Raw genomic sequence first — 20,849 nt, 5'->3', positions numbered from 1 at the left:
TGTTAGGTTTGGGTGGAAGAAGTATGAATATATATTTTTTTCGGTGTGTTTGCGGGGGGAAGGGAATGTTAGGGAGCTCCCCCATGCAGACCCTGGCTGACCCTAGCCTTCCCCATTCAGTCAGGCACATCTGCCCCGTCCCAGTACCTCCACTTAGCCAGGCATATCTGCACATGTCCCCATGTGGCCTTGCACTCCCACTCCCATTCAGCTCCTGGCTCAATGTTGTCGCCCCACTAGCGCCCGTGCCTCCACCCCAGTCCCCACCACTAGCTGTTCTGAACCCCAGTCTGAGTGACCCCCCAGCAGCCCTATGTGCCCTGCTCTGTTCACCCTCCCCCATGTCCCATGCCTCATCACCTGGCCCTGCTGGCAGGGTGCTGTGAGGAAAGCAGCTTCTAGCCTGTGAGCCAGCTGCCCTTTCTTGGCACCACATCAGACCCTGGTAGGTGAATGGTTTAATTATAGTGCGACCCCTTTCATGGCTTCTCCTTTGCCTCCTGGTCAGAATCAGTTCTTCTACGGGGGGGGGCGGGGGAAATCTGGGGTGGACATTAATTCTGTGCTTGCGCAGTGGTGCAGAATTCCCCCAGGAGTAATATATATATTGGATTGCCAGTTCTCCCAGTATTTTTGTGAGATGCCACTGTTTTGTGGCATTAAAATTGTCCTCTTATCATATCGCCTGAAGTTCATGGTATCACGAGGTTTCTGATTGAGGTTAAACAGATACCGCACTTCTTGCTGCATCCATCAAAGGTCGCAGGTAGGAGACTAAATAGACTGGATTTCAGTTCCAGCTGCCACCAGTATAGGCTGCTGCTCTCCTTCTTTTGTCCTGCGAAATGAATCTGTTTCCTTACCTGTGCTCACTGTAACTGTAGAGCTAAGCAAATAATTTATTTTTCTGGTTTGGAGGCCAAACAAAAAAATCGGAAACTTTTTTTTGGCTGAGGTTGAAATTTTTCAGTTTTTCTCACCCAAACTAAAAACCTGAAAAAATTGAGTTTCAGAAAATACCACCACACAGTATTTCCAAAACGAAATTTGCTTCCCAGCACTGGCAGTTGTAAATGAAATTAGCATTCTTTTCAATTTCAGCTATTGCAGCCGGGCAATAGCAGCAGTGAAAATAAGAATGTCAGTTTCTCTCAGCAGCTGCTGGTGCTTCCTGGCTCTGTGACTCCCAGACAGCCCCACCATGCATACTGCCCAGGGTTTCCAGATTCCCAGCCCTGCTTTGAGTCTGGAAGCCCTGATGCCTTGGACAGTCCCCATGACACCACTGTCATAGACCCTGGGATGCTGTCCCAGGGCATCCAGGCTTCTGGGTCTGAGGCAGCAAAGCTGGAAGCCCTAAGATCCCTGACTTGAGTTGGGGTCCTCCAGGCCTGCAGGCTCCCTGCCGCAGAGCCAGGAGCTGAGTCCCAGTTCAAGTTGGGGCTCTCCCCATGGTAGGGTGGGCATTTGACCAGTCCAAAAATAATTGGCTAAATGTTGGTCAAATATTTAAAGCAGTAATTTATTGGAACAGTAACAAAAAGAGTAAAACTTTATGGTCTCCAGTAGGCCTAGACTTAGCCGTAGAGTTTTATACCTAATTCCAAAAATCAAGTTACTTAAAAATGAGTTGTTTTAATTCAGAAAAATGCAAAACATAATAAAATGAAAGAATGGCACCAGATGCTAGGCCACTGCCTACATCAAGGCATTGCTGGAATATTTGACCGTGGTTAATAAAAGCAGGTCAATTGACCAGCCTGCTAAGCCTGTCCCATGGCTTCCAGGCTCTCTGAAGCAGAGCTAAGAGCCTAGAAGTCTGGAGAACCCTGGCTCAGCTGGGTCTTCCAGGGCTGCCCTGAAGCTGCAGACTCTAGAAGCTCAAGCCAGGACTCCAGGGGGATGTGGACAGTTTTCTTCAGAGCTGCGTGGACCCTGAAATGCTGAATGTAGACACGGGGAAACAATTCAGACCAGCAAATTGGCATATTCTGACCAACTCTCGCTGTAACAAGCATGGGAAATGTTGTCGTGAGGCAAGTGGAGAAGCAGGAAGCAGGTCAGCAAGGATAGTAAAGTGGGGGACCAAGAGGTATAAAGGTGATCCAAGGAGTATGTATGGTTCCCTTCCCCTGAAGGAAGTCAACCCTATTCCAGCTGCGCACTCACAGAATTGGTCAGGAAAGTATGGAGGGGAGAAGAAGGTGGATTGGGGCAGCATCCAGAGTCTGGGAGACAGACACAGAGATGGGCAGGAGCCAAAATAGTTCCTTGGAAGAGGAGGTACTGGATTGCAGGTAAAGGAGAGCTGAGCAGAGCCAGTTTCCATGGACAGTGAAAAAGAAGTTGAACACGGGACTATGTCCTTGAGTGGAGCAGGACAGGGCAATGGCCAGCTGAAGTAAAGTGAGGCAGAGGGTGGTACCCATTGAAGGGAAGGAGAGGAGGGAGCTGAGATTAGTGTTTAGAGAAGGATGCCAACCATCAATGAAAGAATAATGGAGGCAGTTTCCCAGTCTGGGGGGATTTTTTATTTGTGCATTTTAGAATGAATTTCCTGAAATTCTGAGAAAGGAAGGCAAGTCCCCCAAAAAGTTAAGTTTTAAAAAAACAAAAAACAAAAAAAAAACCCTGCCAAAAAGCAGCGTGATGTTAAGCCATTCTCTTGATGATTTTGGTCTGTTGTGATTTTTGAACTTGTTAGGTTAGCAATTTTGCAGGCAGCATGCAACTCAGACTGTCTATCCTGAAATTGCATCCACGTGGCTGGCCTCCTGCACCAGTGCTGAGCCCTACTGACTCCAGTAAAACCCTGTCTGTGTGCGGGAGCCCACCCATGTAGATACAGTTGCAGAATCAGAGCCTAAGTATGCATTAACATGAAGTGTCATGAGACCCTCAAAGTCCAATTGATTACAAATAAGTGGACTAATCTGGTTTTGTTGTCCAAACTGAGACATGCAAAAACTAAATAGCAGAAATAACAAAATGTAAATCAAATTTAATAATCTAAGATGTTCCTCTGATTTTTATTGGTCCTCAAACTGTGTTGGTTATTTTAATACTAAATTAAAGTCCAAACTCTTTAGTTATACTTAACTAGAATAACCTTAAGTTATGGTAATACACTTGGTCAGATCACCATATTTGCAACTAAAAAATCTTCTTGAAAGGTTTTCATTTAACCAGCCAATTCATTGTTTCTTACAGAGAAGATCAAAAGGTGATGAGCAGAAATTGGACAATAAAAGGCTTGATGGAAGTGACTCATCAGACAGAACAGCAAATAGAAGTTCACTTCATACTTCTGTGTATGGCAGAGATGCTTTGAAACCAGGTACGGGTGCTAATATGTGGCTTAGTTAAAATATATGCAGTAGAAATTATAATTGTTGACTATTTAGTAGTTTCTAGTTTAGTGTGACTATATGTTTCTGAATCTAGAAGTGCCAAGTCAAGGGGTATGGGGAGAATACTTCTTCGGGTGACTCCCTTTTTGAGAGAGGACCATGAATAACCTTATTTGCTGACTCTACAACATAAGGTAGATTGATATGAAGAACTTCCTAGGCAAGCAACTAACTTTAAAATTACTCCTAGGTTCACTGTTAAATTACTCTTTCTGCATCTTTATTATAATGATTAGTATATCAACGTTTTCAAAATGTTATTGTTGACCTGAAACTATTCTGTAACAATCAATGTGCTTGGATATCATGATAGTTGAGGTGACATAAAAATCTAGGTATAATTTAGTGAGTATAAACTGATAGTTGGCTTCTTTGACTTTACATGTTTTAATTAGACAGGTCTAATAAAGCCATGTACAGGAAATCAAAACCAATTCCAAAAAACGAGTCTCTTCCAAAACCTACCTTTGAAGTTACCCTTTCGGATTTCCCCAAGTTGCAGACTCTGGGAAGCAATGATGTAGTGGACCTACAAAAACATAAATGGGGGCCATTATGCTCAACTGAAGGCAATACTGCAGTCTTGAGACAACCAGTGAGAACACAGACTTCTGCTTTGGTGACCACAGAGGTTAGTTGATGTTTGTACTTTGGAGTCATAAAATGACTTGTTCAGTGATTCATTAAACCACTTGTGTCGTCAGGGTGATTAAATAACAAATAGCTTGTAGAGGGAAAAGATAGGGCAAGGCAGGCTGCAGACTATCACTATAATAAAGTAGGAGACAATTGCTTGAGAGTAGACTAGGAATTTAAACTATTAGTCCTGGGGGAATTCTGTACCTAAAAATTCTCCACACAGTATTTTAAAATTCTGCATGTTTTGTTTTGTCAAAATAACACAATATAATCACTCCAGTTTCAATTATTTTGGTAACTTATTTCAAAATAATTGTCAACAAGTATGTCAACACCACCCACAAAACAAAAAAGACACCCCCCCCCCCGCCCCCCGGAGTAGTTACAGAAACCCCTACGACAACTCAGCTCCAGTTGGGAGGTACTGGAAGGGGCTGTGTGAGGTTAGGCCAGGGGTCCCCAGGCGCCCGCGGGGGCATCTAAATGCGCCCATGTCCTGGCCGGCTGTGGCATTTCGGCAGCGACGCCTCTGGGTGACGCTGCTTTTCAGCGGCGTTTCGGCGGCGACAGCATTTCGGCAGATGCTCGACTGCTGCCACGGTGCGCCAGACGAAAAAGGTTGGAGACCACTGGGTTAGACAATCCACTCACTGTGAGTTGGGCTCTGCAGAGTTCAGCGGCTCCTAATGGCGGCCAGCGACTCTGTAGCCCCAATTCTGCAGGGGAAACACAGAATTCTGCACAAATTTTGCATTGCACAGTGGCGCAGTTTACTCCTGTGGGAGTTCTATAATAGTTAGTATCTTGCCTAATATACAGTAGATTTCTGCTTAATAGCAATCCTGATATTAGCAACTTCTGGTTAATGACAACATATTGCTGCGACCCAATTCCAGCTCATTTCAAAAAATGTCCAAATCCCATTAACATTTTTTTTATTAATTGCGTTAGTTAACTGTGATTGACAGCCTTACTTATTAGCAGCTGGTGGATAACAGCAACTCCTCAGGTGCCAGCAAAAAGATACTATTAAGTTGACTCTATTATAGAAAGATTTTTTCTTTTCCCCCCCATGTGCAGTAAAATATGTGATGCTCACACCTGGGACCTTGCATGCTACAGTAGCCCATCCCCTCCTTGTTCCCTCCAGCTACTTTCTTATGGGGGCTGGGGGGAGGTAACAACCACCACCTCTGTGCATGGCATTGCCTCTGGATTAATGACTAACGTGCATCAGCTTCAGCCAGTCATTAATTCCCAGGAAATGCTCTGCACCTGATTTGCATTTCGTTCACATAATTGCTGGAGCCTGAGAGCAGGAGTGTCACGATGCCAGATCTCTGCTGCCTGGGGAGGTCTCCTACACAAGAGGTATTCTCAGGGTGCCATTTCTACCCCCTTTTAAGATTCTTTTATACTAGCTGAATGGTATAAAAGGGTCTTGGTATGGTTGCAGAATATCATCGGGCCATATGAGTCTAAAAAGTTACGTACACTGGGATTCTTCTGTATTTAAGAATACAAAACAATGTTGTTGCTTTGTAGGATGAAGCTTCAGTGGAAAACAAAGCTGTAGTAAAAACTTATACAGAAGCAGGTTCAGTTTCCTCTTCACTAGATACTAGAGGTAAGTGCTGGAGAAACCCCAAAATATCTACCCCCTATGGGGTTTGAATTGACTATGCATCTCATTAATATAAAAGTTAAAGTACTGTTGAATGTTTCTTGAGAATAGAATAAATGTGCAAATTTAAAGGTAAAAACCTACAGCGTGGAAACTAACCAGTGAGAGATAATGAAGCAATTGTTTTAATTGCTATGTAAATATCTTGACTTACCACAAACTACTTCCAAAATATATGTAAATAATGGATTTCTAATGCAGTGGAGTTCTTAGTTTGTAGCAGATCTCTAGATTAAATTTTAAAAATTCACTTGTTAAAAGCAAAAATGGCAAAAGGGAAATTGTTCAAAACTAACCACTTTTAAATGCATTCATTTTTCTTTTAGGTCTTAAGTCTCCTCAGATTTATGTATAAGATTATCTTGGAGTTAAGAATATTTTATGTTAATGGATGAGTTTTTATATGATTCAAATCTATATCCATTTGTATTGCAGCAGAAATGTCTGCTCTCTCAGTTGAAGTAACCGCAAGTGGTTAACTCTAGTGTATATAGAATTCACTAGCTAATTGTCCCATTTTTGTCTGTGGACATTTAAAGAGTAGTGCTGATGTACTGATTCTGCTGCTGCTGCTTTTTTGTAGTTTGGTTAATTAAGAGAAATTATCAGGTTTTGAAGTATAGTGATCTTTGACTTCTGATGTTAAGGGTGGTACTCCTAAAGTTTAGTACTTTGCTTTCTGTAAAAAAAACAAACAAAAAAAATAGTAAATTACAAGTACCCTTAACATTTAGTAAACCTTAATAAACAGCTTGTTTTGAGTGGTTGACTAGCTGGTTGTTAATAGCTGTCTTCTTTCAGTGGCTGGCTGAGTCCTTGCCATTATAAGTATATTTCATGCGGTATTTCAGATAAAATGGATCCAATTCAGACTTCACTGTCTGTTTCTGTGGCTGCAGGGCAGTGTCTTGAGAGGACAAATGCAATGTCTTTGCTGCTTGAGTTTGGGACAGTGTCTGTCTGTCTGTCTCTCTCCCCCCCGCCACCCCCGTTGAGATGGCAGACGTGTGGTGACTAGTTTTTGTCATGACCTGTGCTCTGGACTCATGTTCCTTGCTGGCTGAAGGCCAGGATGAAAAAACTGTCTCAGTTTATTGGCAGAGGTCATCAGTGGGAGAATAGAATGCTGGCGTCTGCTAAAGAAATAGCCAACTATCAGCAGTATCATCCAGTATTGTGGCAAGACAGCTCTGAAAGTATGGCTTCCTCAGAGCTCCTTGATGTAATCTCAGTACAGACTTGAGCACAGGAACTGGTAGCACTACTAGGTTAACTCCTAATATCTCTGCTAATATTAAATTGATCTCTGTCTTTGATCCATTGATTGTGAAGTGGTGTTGTCTTGTCTCTGAACCCCAGCAGGAGTAGATGGGACTGCCCTTTGGTAATTTTGTTCTTAGGGTCCATGTTGTCTCTCCTCTATTGAATATGTAAATGTTGCCAATTAAGAAGGCAATTGAAGGGTTTTAGTTACTCGCACCCAACACAGCCAGTGCTGTCAAGACATCTGGTCAAATGTCATGGTATAGTAGGGGAGACAACGCGGGTGAGATGGTAATAATGGTAATTGGACCAACTTCTGTTGGTGAGAGACAAGCTTTCGAACCACACAGAGCGGTGTGTCTTGAAAGCTTGTCTCTCACCAACAGAAGTTGGTCTAATAAAGGATATTTCCTCTTTCATATCCTGGGACTGACACAGCTACATCTATACTACATACAACATTGATATGGTTGGGACATGGATAAGAGCTAACTGGCTGAAGTTCAGCCCAGGTAAGACTGAGGTAGTGTTGGTAGTTTGAGTGGGAGAAGGGAGCTGCTGGCAGGAGGTTCTTAATGTGAGGATTCCTACTTCTGTCTGACTCTCAGGGCACTCTCAAACCTTCTTTATCAGGGCTGTTGCGGGGGTGGGGTGATGAGGTGGTATTTAAAACAAGGTTATGCGAGGGTGTTTGGTATCTCATTTCGGCTTTATGGTGGCTGTTTTAGATTTTTTAAAAAATCTAAAACACTTAGAGGCTAGAATAGTTGGGAGGGGTGGGAAAAACTGCAGTTTTTCCAAAAATTAATTTTCAGTTCTGCAAATAAAAATCCATGTTAAAGCCCACAGTCTGCATAACAACAAACAAGTGTGCATGCCCAGTGGAGGAAAAAAATGTAGTAAGGAAACACCTTGGTCTCTAGCTGCCAAGGAACTAATTTGAACAGCAGTCAAAGAAACTAAATTAAAAACAATTGGAATACCTTGTCACTAATTGTAGAGGTGGTGGTATTTGATTCATTTGTAAACCTTTTGAATATTAAGTAGCTTGAGAAATAATTTACCTTTTAGATATCTCTGAATATTATTTTTCTTTCCAGCAGCACTTCCTCCAGCATCTGCACCTTATTCCACTCAGTCACATTTATCTTGGGCCACCATACTATTGCAGGCTCCAAAGAGAGTTGTTTCCTCACCGGCCTCTGAACTTATTTCCAGTAACGATTCTTGCAGCAAAGAAAAACAAGATGTTCAGGCAAATAAGGTATTCAGAGAATTGTCTGTTAGATCAATGGAGTGTAACAGTGGTTCTCAAACTGTAAGTCAGGACCCCAGAGTGGGTCACAATCCCATTTTAATGAGATCGCTAGGGCTGGCATTAGACTTTCTGGGGTCTGGGGCTGAAGCCTGAGCCCCACTGATGGGGGGCCAAAGCCCCTCGCACCTGGGACAGTGTGGCTCAGGCCGGGAAGGCGGTGCTCAGTTGGGCTCAGGCTTGAGTCTGCCTTCCTGGGGTTGCGTAATAATTTTTGTTGTCGGAAGGGGGTCATGGTGCAATGACATTTGAAAACCCCTAACATCATCCATTGAAACTATTTAAAAAAAAAAAAAGGCCATTAATGTATCTGCAAACTAAATGCCTCTTTGCTAAGGTAGTTTAGGTGTAATTTTATACTTTGTTAGAAGTGGTGTCCATAATTTTAAGTTACTCTTCTTTCATATCTTGCTGTCTTCAAAAGTTAAAGTTGAAACAGGGCCTCTTTTAGGAGGAATGTTTTCTGCCCAAATCACTGTAGCCAAGGTATGCTGTGATAGTTGTGCAGTACGTTTACAGCAGTATATTCTCTGCTGTGCTCTAATTGCTGCTGGGTCTTAACACATGGGCCGAGTTTCTACATTTATCACAATGTAGATTGGTTAGGGCATACTTTGTTGTACATGTTTGATCGTTTGCATATATTTGGTAGCTTTTAAAATATTTTTATTTGTATTCTGATACTAGTCATCTGTAAATAGCTGATTTACTCCACTCATGGTCTTTCAATAGTCAAAAACAAGAAATGATGCTAGTGAAACTGAGCCTGAAGAAGTATCAGAAAAGAAGAAGAAAAAAAAGAAAAAGAAACCTAAATCAAATCCTGAAGAGGAAAAACCTCAAAATGAAAGCTTTATAGTACAAGAACCACCAAGGATTGAGGTACAGTCAATGTTTTGGTAATGTATGCACATAAAGGGATTGGTATGTGATTTCTAATGTGTAGAAACCTGGATTCAGATCTGTGATGTAAACTGATTCTGTAGGTATATTTAAGAAGGCAGTTTTCTCCTAGTCCCAAAGTGCAGTTGTGACTGGAATCGCAGGGGAGCCACGTGAGGTCACTCAATTAGAGTGAACTGCAAAGAATGGGACAGACAATCCCCAAAGCTGATGCATATTCCAATACTTATATTTACCAAGCCAGCACAAAGCAGCTTCCATAATAACCTCACTGGTTACCCAGAAACAACAACTCAGTAACCCAGCCTCAGGCCTCTACCTAGGCACCCAAGTCAAATATGATGAGGATTAATAAAATTTATTCATCATACAAAAAAGGTTCTACCCGTCCCAAAGGATCGGACACATTACCTTCTACGTCAATGAATATTCCAGATCTTACCTAAATACACGCTTATAGACAAATCTTATTAACTAAACTAAAATTTATTTTAAAAAGAAAAGGGAGAGAGGATTGGTTAAAAGATCAGTATACATACAGACATGAGTCAGTCTTGAGATTCAGATTCATAGCAGAAACAATGAGCTTTGTAGATGCAAAGAGGTCTTTCAGAAATAGTCCATAGATTATAGTCCAATGTTTATATTTCAGGGTGGTCAATTCAGAACTGGGTTCTCAATCCTTGTGGCTTAGGCTTCCCTGCATGAAACCTCAAGCAGATCTGAGATAAACGGGATCGGGACCCAAGGGTCTTTTATACCATTTTCTAGCAGCCACTTGACCATAGAGTTCTGGGTTAACAATAGGCTTTTGAAGTAACCTTCTGTTTCCTAAGCGCAACCAGTAATTAGTTACACAAATTAACATAGGGCAATTTATCCATTAGGTAGTCTATCACAAACTTCAAAGAGACAAATAGTCATTGACATTATTTCACCCAAGTTTCATCTAAATGTTAATACTCCCTTTTGATCTCTGAATTAATAGTTCTAGTGACAGACAGGGACTGTCTGTTTACATGGCTAAAGTTTGAGTGCACACAGACCATTAGTATCACTTCTAACAATATAGGTTTGCATTTCAAAGTTCTAGCCAATTAACATCAAATGGCCATAATTACCATTTCTAATATGTCTCTACAGGTTGGCTCTGGGTTAGTTAGCCTGCAAGCTGTTAAACCCTTTCTGGCCGTGTGTTACACTTCGTATAAGATTCATTGCAATTATCTAACAGCGGTAGCAATAATGATTTGCATGGTTATATTTTAATTAGACAAAGTGACAACAGTCGATTACAAAACCCTAACTAAGAAGTTAGGCAAATCAGACTCTGTATGTGACAACAGAGATCAGAGAGAAATATAGGGTGTGGTAGCATGACACTTGCACCTGTTTATGTCCCACTGAATTCCACGCCAGTACTAGTAGATTCCTCTGCAGGATTTGTGGCCGTAATGTGCATCATGACTACAAGCAGCCAAAACATTCAACTTGGGATTTCTTTTTTGGTAGCAAAGGAAGCAATTAAAATCTGTTTCTTACTGCTTAGTTACACTGTACAGCTAACAGTGTGTCATGTGCTTCAGATTAAATATTATATTGGAGTGGGGGAAGATCCAGTTGATTTCTCCAATATAATTATTCAGGAGTAAATGATCTGCTAGGTAAAGATTACACATGTACATTTTTGTGTACTACATTTTAAAAAACAAACAGAACCTCTTAATGCTAAGTAGTAACTCTGAACATTTTCCCCTAAGATTACAGAATTGTTTCTTTTTGTGTTTGTACATTGGACAGCACTTTGTACATTAATTTTTGTTTCTCTAGTAAATGAAGCAGTTTCCATTTGTTTATGTGGCTATTTCCTCCTGCAACAGTGAGGGGGAGAGGCGTTTTTAAAATGTGGTAAATGTGGTAAAATGTTGAACTAATTGGGACTTGGAGGGCAGGACATGTAGGACCTCAGAATACCCTATTTTTTGAGATTATCTAGATTTTAAATTGGTTTCCTTTTAAGATTTTTATATTAACCTTAACTCTTCCACCGTACCCACATATAACCCAACTTGGTCTTCAGATTCATGCAACTCCTGCTGAAATTGATCAATATGAAGGCACAAGTACTCCTGTTTTTTATCTAAATGGTATATGCTTAAAATAGAGCTATTTCAAAATATGTGTAATTTGGGCAATTTAAGGTTACTTTGAGAGCATTAATGTAAATTTGTGGGGGTTTTTTCTGTCTCCAGAAAAAGAGAGTAGTTCTAATCAGTATTATTTTTACTCTAAATTCCTATTGTGGATTTTATTAATCTATTTGATCAGTTATAATTTAGCTATTGCACAAATAAAACTGAGAAATAATTTTCATAGTTACACCAAGTAATAAATTGAATATTAACTTGCATTTTAAAGTTAACATTGTGATTGAAAACTGGGGTTTTTTTTAAATATATTAAATTCCACTAAGTATAGTGTTATGGGGCTAATTGGCTGAGCAAAGAAGTCTGACATCACTGAGCTGAGTGAAAATCTGTTCATTACAGATATTTGAACACCACATCCAGTCAGTTCCAAAACTTGATGTTCTAGGTATCAGTGGGCAAAATTCCAGTTGATTGAAAAAATCTGAAGGGGGAAATAGGGGATCCATGGAGCTCCTTGTAGCTGAAGCTGCTGCAAGATTCCTCTGTAATGGTCTTTAGATTGAAGAACTAGTTGATGGCAGCCACTAACACTTTCCAGTATAACTATATCACCCATCTCAGCTCTGCCCATCCTCCAAGTACAGTTTAAACTTGTTGACATCCTGAATTACTTACCTCCCAGTCAGAAGAGAGAGAAAATAAATGAGGGAATAGGGAGGAATGAGTAGGCAGGCCATTTGTCCTGCTTTTGAAGGTTTGTTCCTGTCTGGTACTGAGACAAAATTGGACGTGGCTTCCAGCGGAAGTGAAGTCATGCCATTCTGAGAAGTACCGAAATGTTATATCCTGGGAATATGTGAGTGGAAATTGGGGAAATGGGAAGGGCACACAGAGCCCATGGCATGGGGAGAATGGGGGGGCCACATTATCTCTGGCCTGAGGTGGAGGGTGGAGTGGCTGCAAGGAGTCCCTGAAATTGTGGGAGATGGGAGCATGGCATACAAGGAGCTTATGGAGGGAATGAAGGATGTCATGGAGTCTGTAATGTGCTTTTTTTTTTTTTTAATGCTCTCAGCCTAAAGAAGCAACAAGTGTGTGATCCTCTAGTTTGCTGAATATTGTATACTGCATACATGCATTCTCTGTGCTGTTGTTTAACTGTAAACTTACATAGTCAATAGTATCAAAACATATACTGATTTCTTTGTTCTCGATTCCATAGTCCAAAGGTTATGGCACTCCCCTCTTTTGTTCCCCTTCTCTCTCACCTGCACTTTTTAAGGCAAGACGACGTAACTGGAGGCTAGAGTGGGAAATGGGGGCTTTGTAGTTCAGAATGCTTGTAAATGTTGGGGACTTTAACCCCGACAGCGAAATTCGTTGTCTGATCACAGAGACAGGCAACACCAGCAAGGTCCGATCAAAAGCCCTTTATTGACAAGTGCACGCATCAATAAAGGGCAGCTCCTCTCCAGTGAGAACCAGCTAGCACTTTACAGCTTAGTATTCGCCTATATAGACAGTTTTATTACGTCATACATCACTCACTTGAGCAAAACCCACCCCCCCTTTGTTTAACAACTTAAAACTAGACACTTTTAATATACACACATGCCTAGACTTTGTTTACAACTTTAGATTATTAATTATATCTTAACACCACCCAAAAGTTAGAAATACAGGGGAGTTTTAAACAAACCTATAACTCAACCAAAGAGTTAGAATCTGAACCGTGGGATGCTAGAGTTTCTTATCAGTTCTTCAAACACTGTCCTTAGCACAGCTAATGGTATGCCAGGAATGCAGTCCTTGGCTTATCTCAGGCTTATCTCACGTTTTCCAGGGCTCTGTAAAACAATGCTGCTTCTCAGTACTTTTCCACTCTGGGATTACCCAGAAACCTCTGTTAGCCTGACTTCAGTCAGGTTGGCATAACTGTTTTGCCTGTTATATTTTCATTCAGGCCTAACATAAATGATCTAAAGAGTGGTTCCTAAAAAGTAACAGAATGGCTCTTTTAACTGTCCATACTAGTTGGCTGCAGTACTGACTGCACTCAGAATACTAGAAAAGATTCAAGGTCTGGCACCTGTTAATGCAAGTGTTGTTTTTTGTTTTGTTTTTTAAATCCCTTCATCTCTGAACTAGTTGCTGCCATATGCAAAATCTGCCTTCTGCAGCTTTTAAGCATTAAGATGTTAATAATAGTTGAAGGAGATGCGCTCAGATCCGTTAATCTCTATACACCAAAACAGATGATGTATGTTTCTTTATGTGGAAGGGAGGGAGAGAATATATATTGGATATATGGGAATTTAGAGCTGATCGTCCTCTTTAAAAATGATGGCTTGTATTTTATTTAGGATGCTGAAGAGTTTCCTGACCTGGCAGCTGCTTCTGACCGAAAAAACAGGGTGGGGACTCAGAAATCATCCTATGCGCCTCCTGTTAGCAGAAGGCAGCCTGAAGTAAGAGATCTTGTCAGATCCCATACACTTGCTTTGTATCTCCAAAAACTGAACAGAGAAAAATGGAAACTTCAGAATGTTGAATTTTCATATTAGTTGTGCTTCAATTTGATGAAGAGGGTTGCTCTTAGAACGTGTAAGGGAAAATGGACACAGGTGTCGTCTGCAGTGTTATAGCCATGTTGCTCCCAGGATATTAGAGAACAAGGTGGGTGAAGTAATATCTTTTATAGGACCAACTTCTGCTGGTGTGAGACAAGCTTTTGAGCTTACACAGAGCTCTTCTTCAGGTCATATGTAAGCTCAAAAGCTTTTCTCTCACCAACAGAAGTTGGTTCAATCAAAAAGATGACCTCACCCTCCTAGTCTCACAGGTGTCTGTCTGCTGAGTATCTTCAACTTCTGGCTCTGCAGCCTGGTCAGTGTTAAATCTACTCAATTGTATATCTAGGGCATCTGGAACACTACATTTCAGTGCCAGTCTGCAGCAAGGGTAAGAACTGTGCAGCTTTTTGGCAAAAGTAATCTACCTGCAAATGCATTCCTTTCACTGTTTTCCACTTTAAAATCATTCTACGGTGAAGGAACAAGTCTAATGCTTGATCTGTACTGTCAGCTTATGTCAGCATAACTATATCACTCAGGGGTGTGGAAAAGTGACGTAGTTATATCAACCTAACCTCCAGTATAGATAGCGCTGTGTTTGATAGGAGGGCAGCTCTCCTGTCGGCATAGATAGTGTCTTAGCTACATGCTACCATAGCACTGTGAGTGTGTGGACAAGCCCTAAGCCATTTTTGTGTTACACTGGAGTAGTGTTTCTAAACCTTTGGGCTGTGACCTGCAGGGGGTGACAAGACAGTTAGGGGGTCGAGTGTGTCACAAAGTATTAAAAACTTTTTTTCTAAAGCAAAAAATATAAACTATCCAGAATAACTTGGAGGTAGCCCAAACCTTCAAAGTTTGTGAGGTAAAGCATGGTCTCAAAACACACACACATCATATAGGCTTGTCCATATTTTTTTTAATTGTTATAATAAATGTAGAGGGGTCTCAAAAGTATTTTTCACCACCAACCAGAAAAGATTGAGACATTTGCATTAGAAGAACTTAGTAGGCAAACTAGAAATAATGAAGAAAGATAGAGGACTTGGATGTAGTTGACCAGTCTAGTAGCCAATGAATGCTCACTTTCTCAGAGGAAACTCATTGCTTACTATTTCAGGTCTGGGTCACAACTCCTGTTACTGTAGGTAGACTTGACTACCACATGTTCCCTTTATCCCCCTGCAGATATTCATATTGCTTACATTTTGGTGGTTTAAGTCTACAGTATATGACAGGAGTCTAAACATTTTCTGTTCTTTCTTGGTACTTTCTGTCTTTAAATTTCAAAGGTCCATCTAACCAAAGAGTCCTGTGACAGTCATTATCGAAATGATACATCAAACGTGGGAGCTGTTGTAACAGCAGGGAAAAAACCAGGGAAACATGCTTCATCTGCTATGTTGGAAAGAAAAAAACCTCAGGTAAACCAGTTCCCATTGAAACTAAGTGATCATAGGCTGAAATTGCAGAGAGAACTGGCATGTTTAGCAATAAGGACCAAAAGGTTCAAGCTTAAATGCAAGTGTATCTTTTTTTGTATCTACAGTAAGTGGCCTGATTCTTTAGCTGGAAGTACTTGGCACCTGTGAAAATCAAGCCACTTTAGGTTATCAGATGTGTGAAAATTTGGGCAATGTATCTTTTCACTTGTTTTTGCAATGTATGTGTGTTAAGTACAGGAACTCCTTGCTTAACGTTGTAGTTATGTTCCTGAAAAATGTGACTTTAAGCAAAATGATGTTAAGTGAATCCAATTTCCCCCTAAGAATTAATATAAATAGGGGGGGTTAGGTTCCAGGGAAGTTTTTTTCACCAAACAAAAAACTATATATTGTATAGATATACACACAGTATACGTTTTAAACAAACAATGTAATACTGTTCACAGCTATGATTGTGAAGTTTGGTTGAGGTGGTGAAGTTAGAGGGTGGAAGAGGGAGGGATATTTCCCAGGGAATGCCTTGCTGCTAAATGATGAACTAGCACTCGGCTGAGTCCTCAAGGGTTAACACATTGTTAATGTAGCCTCTCACACACGGCAGCATGAACACGAGGGAGGGGAGACAGCATAGCAGACAGAGACACACCAGGTGTGTGGAAGAGAGAGATGCACACTGCCCTTTTAAGTAAGCTGACCCACTCTTAAGTGCATTGTCTTTTTAAGTGGATCAGGAAGTTGAGACAGCAGCTGCTGCCCCAAGCGCTCTCTGGCTCTCTGTCCATGTCCCCTCCCTGCTCTATATGGAGAAGGGGTAAGCGGGCTGCAGGAGCAGGGGGGAGGGGGACACCCTGACATTAGCGTGCCCACGGGTGCCGTTCCTACCCCCCCCCCCCCCCGCACAGCAAGCAAGAGTCTCTGGGAGCAGCTCTAGCAGAGGGGAGGGACAGCTGAACTGCCAGCAGTTGGTAGCATGCAATTGATAGCCTGCTGGGCAGCTGCAGCACAGGGAACTTAGGTGAGCTGTCGGTCCATCCTGGTTACAAGCCCCCACCAGCTAGCTGCAATGGGCTGCTCTTCCTGCAAGCAGTGGACAAAGCGGGCAGCTGCCAAACAACATTAGACGGGAACATTGCACAACTTTAAACGAGAATGTTCCCTAACTGATCACCAACGAAACAACATTAACCGGAACGACTTTAAGTGAGGAGTTACTGTATTGGAGATTGTCCCCTTAGCCCATCTGATTTGATCATGACGTGCCCTATCCTAAACCAGCAAAGAATCCTGTGGCACCTTATAGACCAACAGACGTTTTGGAGCATGAGCTTTCATGGGTGACTTGCATCCGAAGAAGTGGGTATTCACCCACGAAAGCTCATGCTCCAAAACGTCTGTTGGTCTATAAGGTGCCACAGGATTCTTTGCTGCTTTTACAGATCCAGACTAACACGGCTACCCCTCTGATACTATCCTAAACCAGTTTCTTAAGAATTCAGAAACAGTTTGAGCTGGAGTCTTAAGGATATTGCACACCCAGAGATTATATTCTCACTTCTACATCCAACCATAGGCACATCATTTTTAAGTTGCGGAAGGAAAGCAACTTCTGTTTAGGGGCTGCAGTGCTTGCCCCCAGGCTACCTTTTAAGAAATGAGCGAATGACATGAGCTGCCTTATTCCAAAAAAATCTTGCTGGATCAAGCTTGACTTGGATTTATTAGCATTCTACTGGGTATATATTGTTCTCTCTAAACTTTGAGAAATGCTTTTACTGTTTCAGTGGGCTCTTCAAAATTATTTTCAACTTGATATCAGACAGGTAGTACGGCAAGCTAGTAGTCAGCCATGCGGAGCTAGGTTGTAGCATAGCTCTGGTAGTGGAAGTAAATCAGAATGCCCATGCTTCCTGGCTTGGCTTGTTGTTGGTTTGGTACATTACTAAAATGATGGCTGGGGCTATGAAGCAAGAAAGAGTTTCAATGATGTTGGAAGGTAACCTTGGTTTGGACATATTGCTTACTCTGGCATGGTTTGTGTACAGAAATCAAGGAGGACCATGGTCCTGCGGAGATCTTCTTGTGTCTTATTTAGGTTACTAACAAAATGTTGTTTTATAGCTCTTTCTGCCTTAAGCCGGGCCTACACTTAAAAATTCAATTGACTTAACCATGTTGCTCAGGACTATGAAAAATTTTGCACCTGGAGTACAGTGGTAAGGTTGATCTCACCCTTGGTGTAGACACAACTAGGTTGATGAAAGAATTCTTCTGTTGACCTCACTACCACCTCTTCGAGTAGTGGATTAACTACATCAATTGAAAAAACCCTGCTGGTGATGTCGGAAGTGTCAACGTTACAGCGGCACAGCTGTAGTAAAGACATACCCTAAGTTTCACATTTCTGCCTCTGTTAGGTTATTCATTTACAGTAATAAAAGCAAGATCATGAAGCTTCTATAAATTTGGATCTAAAATTAATGTTGTCTCAGGACAGAAGAGGTATAGTGCCAGCCATGGAAAAGGCTACTTGCCCACCTTCTTGGATTGAGACACAGGAAAATAAGGCTATTTGTTAGACGATGGCACAAAGTAGGAATCACTAGAGAATTCTTTTCAAAGAAAGGCATTGGGAAGGGTGAGGTGTCTGCACCAGGCCCAGGTGCTGAAAAACAGCTGCTAAAAACAAAAATGCATCCACTATTTATCCTATATGTTTCTGAAGTAAAATTAGTAACTCCAGTAAGCCTTTTAGTAAAAGGTACCTGACATACTTCCCAAAACAGAAGCTTGTTCAGTTGTGAAATGTCTGCTGATGCAAGTGTAAAGAGGTCTTTGGTGCTGTGTTTCAGTAGGTGTCAAAAAACCATACATCATTAATCCAAAACAGTCACTGTTCCAAAACATTAAGATTTGATGTGTTTTTCCACTTGTTTTTTGATCTTTAAACACAAGTATTCCTGAATGAATGTGTCCATAGTATATTGTATGACACAAGAAATGCAGCCTCTTAAGATCTGAAATGGGACAACCCATGTTTTATTCCTGTCTTCCTTAGGAAGCTTCTAAGAGCAGTGGAAAGAAGAGTCAGATTCCAGTGAAGTTGGATTTGGGAGGCATGCTGGCTGCATTGGAGCAGAAGCAACATGCAGAGAAATCAAAACAGTCCTCAAAACCTGTGGTGCTTTCAGGTACCAGCTATGATTTAGATTTCCTTTTTTCATGTCAATTGTGTTGGTTTCAAATATGTGAAATTAAAAAATAACCTCACTTTGAATATGTGGTAATTGAAGAAACATACTTCACATTTGTGATGGACAAGAAAATCAAAGTGAAGCAAGCTATATATGAAAAGTTAAGATAGATAACATGGGGGTGGAGGTAGGGAAGAACCACAATTTAGCTGGAAAATATCTTTTCAGATGAGTCGGAAAGGTGACTGAAAATTAACTGAAAAGTTGGCAAGAGGGGACATATTTGGTCTTTATTGTGCTTTATGATGTCTGGGGATAGCCAAAGTCTATTTCAGCTTGGCATTTTGCTTTTGTTTTTAAAACTAAAACTGTCAGGTCTTGTTTTCTCTTCCTTTGTCTTTCTTATTGACAATTGGGGAACTGATAAGATTATGACATTACAAGAGGCAAGACTGGAACCTGAGTAAATGAAAGCAAAGAGAATTTCAGTCAGTTTCATTTTTTTGAATACTGATTTCACTGAAACTCCTGACAAACCAGTCTCTTGGAAGAAAAGCTCTCCGGTAAAGATTCAAACCATTCCATCCCAGCTCTTTCAGCTGAGGGCTGAGAACTCCCACAGCAATTCCCTGGTTCGTGGAAGAGTTATCTAGGCAAAAACAAAAGACAAGACTGTTAGAAGTGTCTGTTAGTTGTAAGGTAAAAAATGAGCAAAAACCTGGCTATAGGGAGGGAAAGAAATGCTTTCAGGCTTTATTTGTATATCCTAAAGAAACAAAAATGGCACAACACATTGTATTGTAGATCACCTGTAAGGAAAACTTACATGTAACTACATTAGTTCAAGTAAGAAAAACGTAGTAATCCATTTCTATCACTTGACAATGATCAAGAATTTCTCTCCTTATTTTGGAATTGTGGAAACAATATACTGAGTTGAATTAACTCTAAATACGGTAAAATTAATTTCATAACTCTTTTTTTTATACCATGCCATTCTTGAGATTTCAAATGAATAACTGGAAGTATCAATTATCAGTATTTTTTGTCTTTGTTCACTGTGAGAACTTGGAATATACTTGTGTATAATCTCTCCTAGCATTAAAGGCAGCCAAAATATAATATTGGAGAGGTACTAGCAACTACAATTGTTAATCCTAAATCCCAGAATAGTTTTAAAAAGTACTTGCATGAGGATAATTTTAGTGTGGATCGGAGGGTGGGGACAGGGTGAGTGGTGTAGCAGGAAGTAGAGCATCATGAATCATAGCGTCTGCTCCTGTAGTAGTAATTACATTAGATTACTTGTGCCTGGCGTTGTCTCATAAGAAGGATGAGACTGTCTTGGCTGTACCTAGGAGGGATAAGACAGCTGTTGCATCATCAAGAACTTTTTGAGACTCAAGTGCTCACAATAAATCACTTGAGCCTGAGCCAAAATTTGAGTCTGGCTTGTAGGTTGTGAAATACCTTTATGCTAATAGCTGATATAGCTGCAAAGAAGTAAAGAGAATAGGAAAAGTCACAGAAATTTAGTAGTGTGACAAAGATAGCGTTTATCCACATTATTGCCTTTCTACCTTATACTTCATTTTCAGAGTATGGTGAAAGTGGGAGAGTGACTCAGTCATAGTAATTAAACAACTTTAAATTTTATAAAGGATGTTTTATATACAAGGACATTTGTCATCTTATAGAACTGGAAGGAGATTACATTTTAACTATGTTAAATTACTGACTTGTTTGACAGCTTCAGAGCTTATTAAAGGTGTTAATTGGTCCTAGAAACAACAAATAGTAATAAACTATGATGTAAGGCAGATCATAAGATTGGTTCTTGAGTACTTAAATTGAGCAATATCCTTATTTTTATTATATCTGTTAACCGTTAGAGGGTAAGACACATACACTTGGATTTATTAATGTATGAAGGGAAAATGTTTGACTCTAAGGGCTACTTGTCAAAATTCTATAACCATATACAAATGACAACAGTACTGAGCCCTTTTTTTTTTTTTGCATTTGCCTTCAAAAATGCAAATAAATATACAACACTGAGTAACTTCTTAATTATTTTTCTCCAGGCTGTGAATACACAGGTGATATGCATAGTTTGTGACAGACGTATTTGAGCTTCAGGATTTTATGCATATTCTTGGTTCTGAAGCAGCACATAACCTTTAGCTCTACCTACACACACCTTTATATTGAAGAACTTCCTTGGCTGTGTTCTCGGCTGTGTTCTCATTTACTAAGTCTAGCCTGAATCATAGAAT

At 40.7% G+C, this 20,849-nt stretch overlaps 1 protein-coding gene across 2 annotated transcripts in view; it reads left to right on the top strand.

The window, feature by feature from the left end:
- Positions 1 to 20,849, top strand: part of SECISBP2 (SECIS binding protein 2) — a 47,943-nt gene that overhangs the window by 5,905 nt on the left and 21,189 nt on the right. Inside the window, exons 4-11 of one of the 2 annotated variants that reach the window (XM_045021979.1) lie at positions 3,211 to 3,337; positions 3,806 to 4,041; positions 5,595 to 5,676; positions 8,100 to 8,260; positions 9,044 to 9,193; positions 13,728 to 13,832; positions 15,230 to 15,361; positions 18,438 to 18,570. In XM_045021979.1, coding sequence (XP_044877914.1) covers positions 3,211 to 3,337; positions 3,806 to 4,041; positions 5,595 to 5,676; positions 8,100 to 8,260; positions 9,044 to 9,193; positions 13,728 to 13,832; positions 15,230 to 15,361; positions 18,438 to 18,570 — 1,126 coding nt within the window. Of the gene's footprint in view, positions 1 to 3,210; positions 3,338 to 3,805; positions 4,042 to 5,594; positions 5,677 to 8,096; positions 8,261 to 9,043; positions 9,194 to 13,727; positions 13,833 to 15,229; positions 15,362 to 18,437; positions 18,571 to 20,849 lie in introns of both variants that reach the window. The other variant, XM_045021978.1, reaches the window with a different exon arrangement.

Source organism: Mauremys mutica, chromosome 6, assembly GCF_020497125.1.
Source record: "Mauremys mutica isolate MM-2020 ecotype Southern chromosome 6, ASM2049712v1, whole genome shotgun sequence".
NCBI lineage: Eukaryota > Metazoa > Chordata > Testudines > Geoemydidae > Mauremys > Mauremys mutica.
This window is presented reverse-complemented; position numbering and strand designations above follow the sequence as displayed.